Source organism: Agrilus planipennis, unplaced genomic scaffold, assembly GCF_000699045.2.
Source record: "Agrilus planipennis isolate EAB-ADULT unplaced genomic scaffold, Apla_2.0 scaffold26, whole genome shotgun sequence".
Classification (NCBI taxonomy): Eukaryota; Metazoa; Arthropoda; class Insecta; order Coleoptera; family Buprestidae; genus Agrilus; species Agrilus planipennis.
The window spans coordinates 992,709-1,005,265 of record NW_020439469.1 but is presented as its reverse complement, the minus strand read 5'-3'; the positions used below and the strand labels follow the sequence as shown (position 1 = coordinate 1,005,265).

General features: G+C 35.5%; 1 protein-coding gene across 1 annotated transcript in view; it reads right to left on the bottom strand.

Moving 5' to 3' along the window:
• The window catches only part of LOC108739930 (homeobox protein DBX1-A), a 46,069-nt gene that overhangs the window by 19,131 nt on the left and 14,381 nt on the right, over positions 1-12,557 (bottom strand). Inside the window, exons 3-4 of the mRNA XM_025979087.1 lie at positions 6,934-7,086; positions 5,907-6,130 (exon numbers count right to left, since the gene is read on the bottom strand). Of these exons, the coding sequence (XP_025834872.1) occupies positions 5,907-6,130; positions 6,934-7,086 (377 nt within the window). The remainder of the gene's footprint in view (positions 1-5,906; positions 6,131-6,933; positions 7,087-12,557) is intronic.

Here is a 12,557-nt window from a genome sequence, read left to right as displayed (position 1 = left end):
GAGGTAGCAAGGATAAAATATCTCGGTTTGATGATTCTCAAAAATTTATTACTAACTGGGTTTTTTTTTTTGTTTAATCTCAAGATAATTATCTTAATTATTCGAAAAAATATTTGTCCTACAAAATCTATGGTTTGATCAAAGAGTCCCCTCTTTCCAACATGTACCGATAACTAGGTCATCATAAATGATTACTAATCCTGGAAATTTATGTTTGAGTTTCGTTGAAGACATTACAAAAGGGTAACGAAGTCTTCAACTCCTATCTTCAATCAAAATGACGAATTTCACATTAGAATCCTTTTCTCATCTTCTGCATTACACTAGAGACCTACTTGCTTGTCCCTTATATCACATCTGCTGCTTAAAGTCCCTCACTTCAAGCGATCTTTTATTTTACTAAATACCTACATATTCATTTATTTTTAATTTAGGGGGAAATACGGACAAAATGGCATATATGGACAAAACGACATAGCGGGTTTATTTCGAATTTGGCGGGCTATAGCGAGGTCACGTACATAACAACACGTGACTGGGGTCATTTTTACAATCCTGCGAGAAACCCAACGCGATTGGGTCAGTCCCTTTGAAGTTAAAGCTAAACTCAAACCTGTCAAAGGACATAGGTCTTTAACTTCTACTCCAGATATGGAAGAAGTTATTACAAAAAATAGACCAAAAAATTCACCAAAAAGAAGAGAGATTAAAAAAAGTGCCTTTTGACGATGGCAAACCTAATAGCAAAATCCTAGTTCCAAAAGCACTGAGATTAAAGCTGCAGATAAAAGGCAGACACCAAAGAGGCATCGTCTGCTCAAACTACCGATTCTAGCTCCAATAATGAAGAATTTGCTGCCGAAAATGAGGATGAAGAAGTCTACCCCTGCATTTATTGCAATGATCTTTATTTCGCGGTCTAAGCCGGGAGAAAGCTGGTCAAGATGCATGAGTTGTTTTCGTTAGGCTCACGGTTCTTGTGCTAATGTCTCAAAGAAGTCTAAAAGATTTATTTGCGAACTTTGTTTTTAAAATTTTGGTATGTCATTATACCCATACTTAGTGTGTCATTTTGTCCATACTATATAGACAAAATGGTTCTTTTTTTATTCGTCCATTTATTTCTTAATATTTAATTTGATATAGTTCCTATTCAATTAAAAGACTATATTATTAGTAGTCAATGAACCTAAGATGTTTGTCAATGTATGAGACTGATTATAATTACAATAAATGAAGATATGTGATTCAAAATCAAAACACCCTGTCATTTTGTGCGTACTTCCCCTACTTTTTAGTTTTTAAAGTAAAAAATAGAGATTGTGATAAGGAAACAAATAATTTAGAAACAAGACTTAACCTAGTTACCACTGATCCTTTTCCTTTTTGGTTAATTTTTTAGTAATATATCAGACATCCCATTACAGTATTCCTTATTCTGCTTTCAATTCTCGACGTTCGATAATATGCATTTTGTTTGTTCATGAGAGTCAATCGTTATCATATCAAATTTATTCAAATTGTCAACGAGATCATAAAATGTACTTCGACAGCTATCAACCGATCTGATTCAGCTAACATCGGGAGAAATTCGACTTTATTTCATTTTACTTTTACGTGCCTTATGACAAACAGTCGTTACAATGAAAAAGCACGAGGGGTTGGGCATGGTGGNTTAGTGACAATCTTAGTGTTAATGGATAAAAGGTTTTGAAAGCAACGCTTTCAACGCGGCCGGCATGTTTCGGCGCAAAAGACTATTGCCGATATTTGTAAATATTTTAAACTTATAATCATAACATTTATTTGATCAAGCAGTAGGCATTACATTATTATAGGCTATTAGTCGTAAGTTGGTCCTAAGAAAAACCCCATAATCTGTATATATTTCTTACCCCCATTGTAAATAGTTTTATTACCTCTTTTGTACCTCTCATTCCTGTATACCTACCTATTAGTCATTTGGAATTTTCAATCACTATTCAATATTATAAATACCTAGTTTGTAGTTCTATTGAATTTCTTAGGACCAGGCATAATTTGTTTGTGTGTGTGTGTTAGTACACACAATTCTGGTTGTTGCCCCTTCCATCAGAAGGGTAACATAAATACTAAAATTTGTCAAAAAAATAAGTAGTCGTAGTCGAAGTCGAAGTCGAAGATTCGATTCGTTCTAAAACATTTCAACTAAAAACTCCACTTTGAGTTTCCAGAGTCTAAAGTAGACTCAGCTGAGAACAATTCTCATAATCAGTTGTTACTTATGTAAAAGTGTAAATAAATGTACATATATATTTTACAGTTCCGTGTCTTATTTATACGGTGGTCCTTCGAGCAGATATTTATATATGTGGTACAGCAGTACATCCGTTGAGAAAGGATAAATTAATCTAATCGAACCTCAACAAAAAACAATTTCCAAAACAAAATTTATGAACTTTAAACAACTGCAATCACCGATCGTACTAAACAAAATTGTTAGGAATAATCAGTTGTTACTTATGTAAAAGTGTAAATAAATGTACATATATATTTTACAGTTCCGTGTCTTATTTATACGGTGGTCCTTCGAGCAGATATTTATATATGTGGTACAGCAGTACATCCGTTGAGAAAGGATAAATTAATCTAATCGAACCTCAACAAAAAACAATTTCCAAAACAAAATTTATGAACTTTAAACAACTGCAATCACCGATCGTACTAAACAAAATTGTTAGGAATAGAGAGATAGCGATGTCATCAATTTTTGTAAACTGTTTCTTCCTGCTTAGCTTGAATCGGTAAGGAGTTATTTTGATGAAGCACATCCATGATCAAGGCCCTACCGAAGTAATCTTAATTTTTCAACTAATGTTTTACAGACGCACGCGCGTAAAAATATGCATTTATAAATAAAAAATAATTATCAAACTTTAATATTAAATCAACTTAATTTATCTTTTGTTGCTTCTGTCACATCCTCGCCTGGAATCGAACCCGAAAAACATTCTTAATACAATAAGTTAATATTATCTACTATGTTACTCGAATTCGCCTGTTTTAGGTTTGTCCACAAATTCACTATATTGTTTTAGTCAATAGTCAAGTTTCTCCTCTTTAATGATGGACCTGATCGAATCATTAACTATTTTGAGTAAACAAATTCTTTTTCGTTCGAATCAAGCCATCGAAAAGCTCGCTGTAGTTATTAGCTATTCTAGCAAAGATTTTAACACTTTCTATTAGGTTTAGAATTATATCTTCCTCTTATCTTATTAAAATAAGGGATTCTTTGTGGTTTGTTTCAATTATCTTATTAATCATTAATTTCTATTAATAATTAGTAAATTTCAATATTCAAATAAGTTAACCATACATAAATAATTTAGTTGCAGTTAATTTTTTTGATAATAATGGGGAAGGTTTCCTGGCTACGCGGGTCGATGTTATTTTTAAATGTTGTTCAGATTATTCATACATTCGGTTAGCGAGTGCAATCACGCGCACACGTATTTTTTCTTCTCTCTGTTTTCTTTGATCAGAAATTAATTAAATTATTACACAGCAATGATCCGTTATTTTATTCTAAAGAACTTGCTATGTCATATCAATTTGAGGCATAGCTGTGAACGGTGTATCTACATGAGATTTACAACCTCATTGCGAACCTTGAGACACAGTGTTTATACTTTTTCCTTTCTGGTTCTATTAATATGATGTACATTGCGTCTACAATGTTCAAGTCTTCCTTTCCTCTTGTTGTCGCTATTGCTGTACCACTGTATGCGATAAAATGCTTCTACAATCCGATTTGCGAGGAACACCAAACTAAGAATCGATATTACTTTTATAGTCGTTATGCACTTTTGTAAGTTTCTCAAGCAGTTTTACTTATAGAAATTATGAAAGAAGTCTATTTCTAACATATATCCTAATTAATAACACAAGTTGAAAATACCAACTAAAGAAAATATTGGTGGGGCATCCCTCCCTTTGGGTAGGGGGCTGTCTATGGTCACCAAAATTTGTAAATCATAAAATAACACAGAGCATTTCACAGATAATCTTTTATTTCCTCTTTTGTCTTAATTTCCTCCGCTTAACCTACTGTTCTTAACCATAAACTACGCATTTCCACAATCCCAAAAAGAAGGCTGGAAGGACGACCACTAACTATAGCCTATATCGTGGTTGATGGAAGTTAAAGTTTTTTTCTGAGTTCACACCCAACTTACTGTAACCACCTAACAACGGTGGAGAGGATAGTCACTGCGTATTCCATACTTTCAATCTTTTGGTACTTACAATTAGTAGATGACTGGAAGTGTAGACAATATTGAAAGTGTTTCGATCGTTTCCTATGATGTAAAAACCAAACGCTCTCTCGACATCAGCTATCTCTCAATAATGATGATCTTCAAGTGACAATTACTTTAAAGCAAATGGCTTCTAACGACATAAGAACAAGACGTTCTTGGAACTTGTTACTGCTGATTAGAACTGACTAATCATTAATTTATTGATATTAGTCATTATTCAATTCGTTTTCTATGACAAGTCATTAATAAAGAGACATACACAAAAATGGATCACGAGACCTTTTGAATTATTCGAGAGAAACAACAATGATGGAAAGAACCTCAACACAGAGCTTGATGCTTATTTCGGCGAATATTTTGTAGCGACCAACATAAATTAGAGCACCCTGTATATATAATGTAGTTTTGTAAATATGTAAATCTTTTGTATAATATTCCTTTTCTGTGTAAATATTTCTCAACATTATCTTCTAAAGCTTTTGTATTCTACCCATCTGTTCCAATAACTTTTTTTACTGTACTTTCCTATAATCCCTATTAACATTTCAACTTCGCGTACTAACCGCATGACGTCTGTACTTTGCTATCCGTCCTAATTGCTATTTTATGAGGGGTTTCTTCGGTGATTTGGGTTCAACAACTTAATTCTATATTTTCTATCTTCAGCAGTTTTCAAATCATATTTTCTTACTATTGGTTCCCTTCTTTTATCTACAACCCTTAGCTCCACCTTCATAACTTTCCTAAATTATTCAAATTCTATATTCTTCAGTTCTAAATCAACCATCATCTACTTTACTCTTCTTCAGCTCTAACAGTGTCAAATAAATATTTGTTCCTTAACCAGATTTTATTATTACAATATTGAACACGCCAAGAACCAAAATTTAAAAAAAAGCTTGTTAGGGTGCCCAAAGATCTAATATTTGTGTTTCACCTTTTCTAATTAATTGTAATTAGAGCTTCTTTCCCTCTCCTCACTCGGCTCGGCGGCACTGTGCGTGCGCCTTAACATGTTGTTGTCAGTCAAGGGATCAGTTTGAAAAGTAGGTAACGATAATCTCGTATAACAGATATCTTGTTCAGTAAAATGTGAATCCACAATTAGTAGTAAATTAGCATTGGCGAGAAAGTCCATCTTTATGGTTAATTATTTATGTTATCTTATAAAATAAATAAATATAATGCTCATTGGCATCTTTCTATTAAACGTAATATGTAATGAAATATAAAAAAGAATCGAACAAAATGAATATGCTTTCGANACATTTTCAATTGCTATTTAGGAAATGTATAGATTTCCTAGGAAATGAGTCTAAAATAATTTCCGGACGATTTTAGGAATTATATACATTTCCTAGGAATTGTATACAATGACGTATTTCACACATTTCCGGAAACATATACATAACTCGTATACGAGATAAATTAATTCAAGAATTCGTAATTTATTTACTATAAGCTATTTCTTCCACACAATTATTTAAAAAGTTCTCTTTTATTCTTTCATTTTTCGTTTCAAATCGAGGAATATTAAAGTTTCTCCTTATTAGATAACACTACAAAATAATTAAATACCAACAATGATACAAAATAAAAATTTACCTGACTATCTTTGAGTCCCAGATTCTCAGCCAATTTCTTCCTGTCTGGTTTGCTTATATATTTCTGGATTTGAAATTTCTTCTCTAAACCTTTTCTTTGCAGATCGCTAAAAACGGCTCTTCGCATCATTCCTCTTCGGGGTTTTCCTCTTCCACTATGCGCCCAAGGGAACGTCCCCGGAAGTGGAAACACAGCTGACTGGGTCCCAGAAACTGGAGTTGATACTGAACCAACATAAAATCATGCATTAATCAAACTTGTAAAGAGTAAAGACTTTTGAGATATCAGGGATATAAACTGAAAACTTCTTACACTACAACTTACCTATAACATGGAAGCATTGCAGAAAACTGCTATTCAGTATAATATAATTCGAAGTGGTCTGTATTCTGTCGAAACTGCCAGACGCGGATCGCGATTTCGATCTTTTTGGATCTCATCAGCGCGTCACAGACAGCTCCGACAGAACACAGACCAACTTTTACCTGCTGTCTCAACAGCGCGTTTTAAAGAATACCACAAATGGCGCGGTAAGCGCCATCTGTAGTACGATGCTACATTTTAGGATTACGTATGCTCCAGCAAGGTCCATTTAAATATATGGATATCTACTTGCTGAAACGAATCCCGGCGTAGCTTACCTCAACGTGATAGGCACGTTACCATAATTTGGAGCATACGTAATCCTAAAATGTAGCATCGTACTACAGATGGCGTTTACCGCGCCATTTGTGGTATTTTCTGCTATTCAGTAGAAGTGAAATGGGAAAAGAAAACAGGGGCGCGAAAATATCTTACATTAAAAGCGTGTGTTGCGTAGATTACTCATAGTTTATGAGGCGAGGGGAGCTCTTGAAACCGTTTTAGAGATAATAAGTACTGTTTCATTCCTTTCATAACATACAGAGTTTCAAAAATTAAGTGCCTCAATAATTAACAAGTAAATTCACTCAAATATAAGAAACAGAATAAATTCATTTGAAGATTTTAAATCTTTGTACAAATATTTGCTCCCTTGTTCAGTTACCTGTTAAGTACGGTTGAGGTCTGCAGTGAGTCAACAGTAAGTGAGGGTTGAAATGTGGCCTGCTCGCCACCGGTTTAGCAATGCTTGTCCCATGATTGTTCAAATACGAACCCAAACCCACTAGCGCTGGGGGTGTAACGTGCACTACGGGATCTGAAACAATAAAAAAAGTATCAACATGTATACAAATTGACAGCCACCAAAAGGAAAGAAGTTCTTGTTCTGCATTACTAAAAATAAAAATTTTGATGACTATATGATAAGGATAGAATCGCGGTAGCATTATTTATGGGTATGTATCTAGTTTTTATGCAAAACAAAAAAATATTTATATAACAAACTAAAGAAGTTGCATGTTGTAGGAGAATTAATACAAATACGAAGAAAAATCTCAGAGAACAGATTCTAATGTTCAACGAAAGCAAAAATTCGGGTGCAAGAGGTGTAAATTGGAGTTCACGAGAATTGATCTTGTTTTGGCCGAAATTTTGGCTTTGGGATGACAATAAATTACGTAACACAAATTGTGGAGGAGGGTCCAGCCTACAGTTACGGTCCTGATACATTTGTGGAGAGAGGGAAACTTAGTAACTCTAAAACCTCAAAAAAGTGGGGCAAGAATCCGTATGTAGACCATAAAAAAAAACTTTTGGTTGTTTCATTCCCACCAGCCAGTAATGCTGGTGGGCGGGCAGTCCCTCCGGTCTATGCCGAAAGGTATGACGAAAGAACTTCTTCAGCCTCCTTTCAGGTTGGGCATGGGTGGATGGTGGTTCGGGTGAGAAAGATGAGACGGAAGAAATGAAGACAGAAGAGAATGAAAGATTATCTGTTGAATATTACTGTCCCACCATTTGCCGAAGTGATCCAGAGAAACCACAGAAAATTGTGTATTTCAGACAAATATTGAAATTTACGTTTCAAAATAATTTTTGCGGCAAAACAACAGCATTATGGATATACGACATTTAAAACGGGTACTTTTTCTATTAACACACGAAAATGGAATAAACCTTGCCCATTAGGACAGTTACCTGATTTGACTGATTCAAGACATAATTAAGTGTACCATTTCTTAAACAATAATAAATAATAGTTTATCTTTTACGGTAACGAAAATATTTTATTTGGTCTATAAGAAAATATTTGTAAAAGATGATTTTTAATAAGTACTATGAAAAACCTGTTAACTGTAAAGCTGAATTCGTTATTTCCAATTTTTTTTATATTATTTGTTAAAATTTTAATTTCAATATCTGTCTTAAATACATAATTTCATTTATACTTTAAACCAGCCATGACGACCTTCAGTCATTTATCTAATGTTCAATAGTTATCCTGTTGTGCAGTTGATATAAAAGATTGTAAAGATATCAACAAACTTTAAAGATCAGCCTACTATATCTTTAAGGTTTCTATATGATTATGAAACGTGATGGAGATTTGTGATTAGATTTGAAAAACTTTATTACTCCATATGCTTTAATCTAAGGAAAATTATGTTTTTTTTGTTTATCTTTTCTACTCTAAGTAACAAATGAATAGCACAAACTGAAGAAATTGGCACGTAATCTACGACACAAAATAGCTTGAGAACCACTGCGTCATAGGAAACAGCAGATAATACTTGATCAAATCCCTGAACCAACCGTAATATAATCAAATAAAACTTTTATGAACAGATACCTCTATTCTTAAATAAATTCAAAAGCAAGAAATAACCGTAGAAATATATTTATGTAAGTATAGGATATGCAAAATAATAGATTTTTTTAAAAATAAATCACGAAAGTAGTAAAGTTTACTATAAATTAATATTTTTGACATAAAATATTAGTACGAATAATTAAACACATCACATTAAGGTCTTAAAAGATATTAAAGTTCATTACTCTGGTGACCACAAGTTCTTCAAATTCTGTACATAACTAACTTCATGATTATATATTATTTAAACTTATAGTGCATAACCAAGCAATGCATGAGGAGGAACCAACTCAACCTCGAAAGTCTAAATCTGTGGGCAAAGGAATGATGGTGGTTTTCTTAAATAAGCAGAGTGTACTGTAAAATCGGTTATCCTCACAGGACAAAAGACTATTACAAATTCATGGTACACTAAAACATGTCTGGCTCAGTTACTTGAGGAACTGTCGAATGGTAGAACAACCTCCAGACTCAGTTCCTGATTCCTGCATCCAGACAAAGCACTTGCTCATAGAGCTGGTGCTACCATGGACTACGAGGGTGGATTGATAAGTTTCCGGCCTGACCAAGAAAAACAAGGTTTTTAAAAATTTTTTTTTTTTATTTCTCAACATAATCTCCTCCAAGGCTGATACATTTCTCATAGCGGTGTTCCAGTCTATTAATGCCATCTCTATAGACTGATTCGTCAAGCTCCTCAAAATAACCATTTACAGCTTCGATTACTTCTTCATTGTCCGCAAATCTCTTACCGCCAAGCCATTTTTTGAGATTAGGGAACAGAAAATAGTCACTCGGGGCTAGGTCTGGAGAGTAAGGAGGGTGCGGCATCAATTCAAACTTTAGATCGTTGATTTTAGCCGTCGCAACGATTGACGTGTGCGCTGGTGCGTTATCGTGATGAAACAAGATTTTTTTCTTCGCCAGATGAGGTCGTTTAATTTTCACCTCGTGGCTCAAACGTTGCAATAAGTCTGCGTAGTATTGACCAGTGATAGTATTACCCTTTGCAAGGTAATCAATGTATATAATACCTCTTGCATCCCAAAAAACAGTAGCCATAACCTTGTTCGCCGAAAAAATTGTTTTTGCCTTCTTTGGAGTTGGTTCCCCTGGTCCAATCCACTGTTTAGACTGTTCTTTGGTTTCAGGAGTGTAGTGGTGGACCCACGTTTCGTCAACGGTTACGAATCGACGCAAAAATTCGCTTGGATTACGCTTATACAATGACAAATTTGCGGTAGAAATGTTTTTTCGAATCAATTTTTGGTCGACTGTTAGCAAACGCGGCACCCATCTTGCACAGAGCTTTTCCATATGCAAATGTTGGTGCAAAATATGTTGCACACGTTCATATGACATCTTACAGGTCTCAGCTATCTCACGCACTTTCAATCTGCGGTCTCCCAGCACTATTTGATGAATTTTTTCGATCATATCTGGAGTTGTGACCTCAACGGGGCGTCCTGAGCGAGGCCCATCAGAGGTGCTCACACGACCCTTTTTAAACTCGGAAACCCACTGCTTAACGGTTGAATATGACGGGGAGGATGTCCCCAGTGTTGAGTCCATCTCTTTTTTAATTTCCTTCGGCGTTAACCCCTTCAAATAAAAGTATTTGATGACAGCACGATTTTCCTGCTTTTCCATTTTTACGAAAACCACAGAGGCGTCTTGTTCAGCGTGCTGTCAAACCTACACTAGCAAGGAGATCGGGCTGAAACTATAGCTACAAGCTATCCAAGGATGGTACTATAGAATGTCACCTCAAGGTAGGCCTAGTGGCGTCATCTCTTGGTTAGGCCGGAAACTTATCAATCCACCCTCGTATTACAAATTCATGGTACACTAAAACATGTCTGGCTCAGTTACTTGAGGAACTGTCGAATGGTAGACCAACTTCTAGACTTAGTTCCTGATTCTTGCAACCAGACAAAGCACTTGCTCATAGAGCTGGTGCTACCATGGACTATTTGGCTGCTGCGGCATCCTCCCCACAGCTCCTATGACTTTGGCTTATTTTTCTGCATCAAAACTAACATGAAGGAGCAGTTTATATGCGCGTTCGAAGAAAAATTACAGTTAATTCCTAAACAAAAGTGGAAGGACTGGATTAATGATTGGTTTAAGCGTATGATACAATGTACTAATATTCAAAGACTTTACCTTGAAAAAATAAAATTAGTTTTGATTACACGACAATAATTATTGAACACCCTTTGTATTATTTGACCAGGCGTGAAAAATGAAAACCAACTTTCCGCGGGTACAGAATGTAAACGCCGAAAAATTGCACCATTGCCTACCTCCGGATCTGCGCCTGCTTAATATGATTACTTAGTTTTAATCGAAATAGGTCGTTTTAAGACCGCAATCTCCGCCACTGTGTCGGAAGGACCGCACCATCATCACCACCGCCACGAGAAACGGGAGAATAATAATATTTTCGGCCATCTCCGGAGTCAATTTATTCCGGGGTTTAGCATTCGTAACGTGCCGTTTGAATTAATACGTGTAAATGCGCCACATGTTTTTTCGACAGGCCCGGAAAAGATTCCGGCGGCTGGAGCCGTGATACCGGGAAAATGTGCCCTACGGGATCGGCCGTAAGAGCGACCGAAGCCGACGCTGAAGGGAAGCTAAGTGCCGCGCCAGATGACGCCGACGCCTGAAACAACCCCCTTGACGCTGTGTTGCTGTGTACCCGCGCCCGTACCCTACCCGCACCCTCGACACTGGTGCAGCCTCGTCTTGGATACGAATCGACTGAGATGATCAAAGAATTTTCAGTTGGAGGATCACATATTTACCTCTACCTATCTACTATTAATCTATGTATAAATCTTCACGATGCGGGTTTTAATACAGCATTCAATATGAATGAGAATGATTCAAAAATAGTTAATACTTTAAACGGAGAATGAATATTTTTAGGGTTCCGTACTCGAAGAGTACAATGGCACCCTATTGTAATGGCAACGCTGTCAATCCGTCCGTCACGTCATGTTAGTCCGTTCTATACATACTGTTTCGAACGGTACTGTCTCTTTTTCCGGCGCTACGTCTTAGTATCCACGAGAAAAGCTTCGCGACGCAAAACTGTCCCGTTTTTATTTAAGGGTTAACAGTATATAATTTGTATTTGATTTTAATGCAATAACGAAAACTGAATATATTTAACGGAGAATTTTAATAAGCCTTATAGATGTAAAGATCCAAAGGACAGATGAACGTGTTTTAGAAGATATAGATGTATCCGATAAAGGAACAGAAATGTTCAATGAATTTTCAGTAAAGTCTAACTCTAAGTACGTCTCAAGAAATAACATATCTTGGAAGTAATCAAGTGTTTCAACCGAATAACGTTGGGTGAAAATAAATATTAAAAAAACCTAACAAAAATTTCATTCACAACTACATTAATACAAATATGAACATCAGAAAAATATAGAAACTATTAGCTTTTCCTGCTTTTGGATTCATAATTTGATTGTATAAGTACTTTTTTAAATGAACGTTCTCAATCATATGGAACCAGTTTTTCTATGTGGTCCACTATCCTGTGATCAAAAACTAAATAGGCGAGATAAGTTGGTAGTACACCTTCTCAGGCATGAAGGTCTAGTCAAAGACATATTAGAGGCAGAAGCGAGAGTTAAGGGAGGGTAGACCTAGATTGGATTACTGATAGATAAGATGTATTGGAAAGAACAGGAGAACAGAGAATTCTACGAATATCAATAAGAAATTGGCGAGATAGGTTGGTAGAACATCTTCTCAGCCATGACGAGGTAGTCAGAGACATGTTATAAGCAGAAACGAGAGTTAAGAGGAATAGAGATGGACTTAGATTAGATTACTGTTCGGAAATAATTAACGATGTGGGTTGTTCTAGTTTTAGGGAAATGCGAAGATTA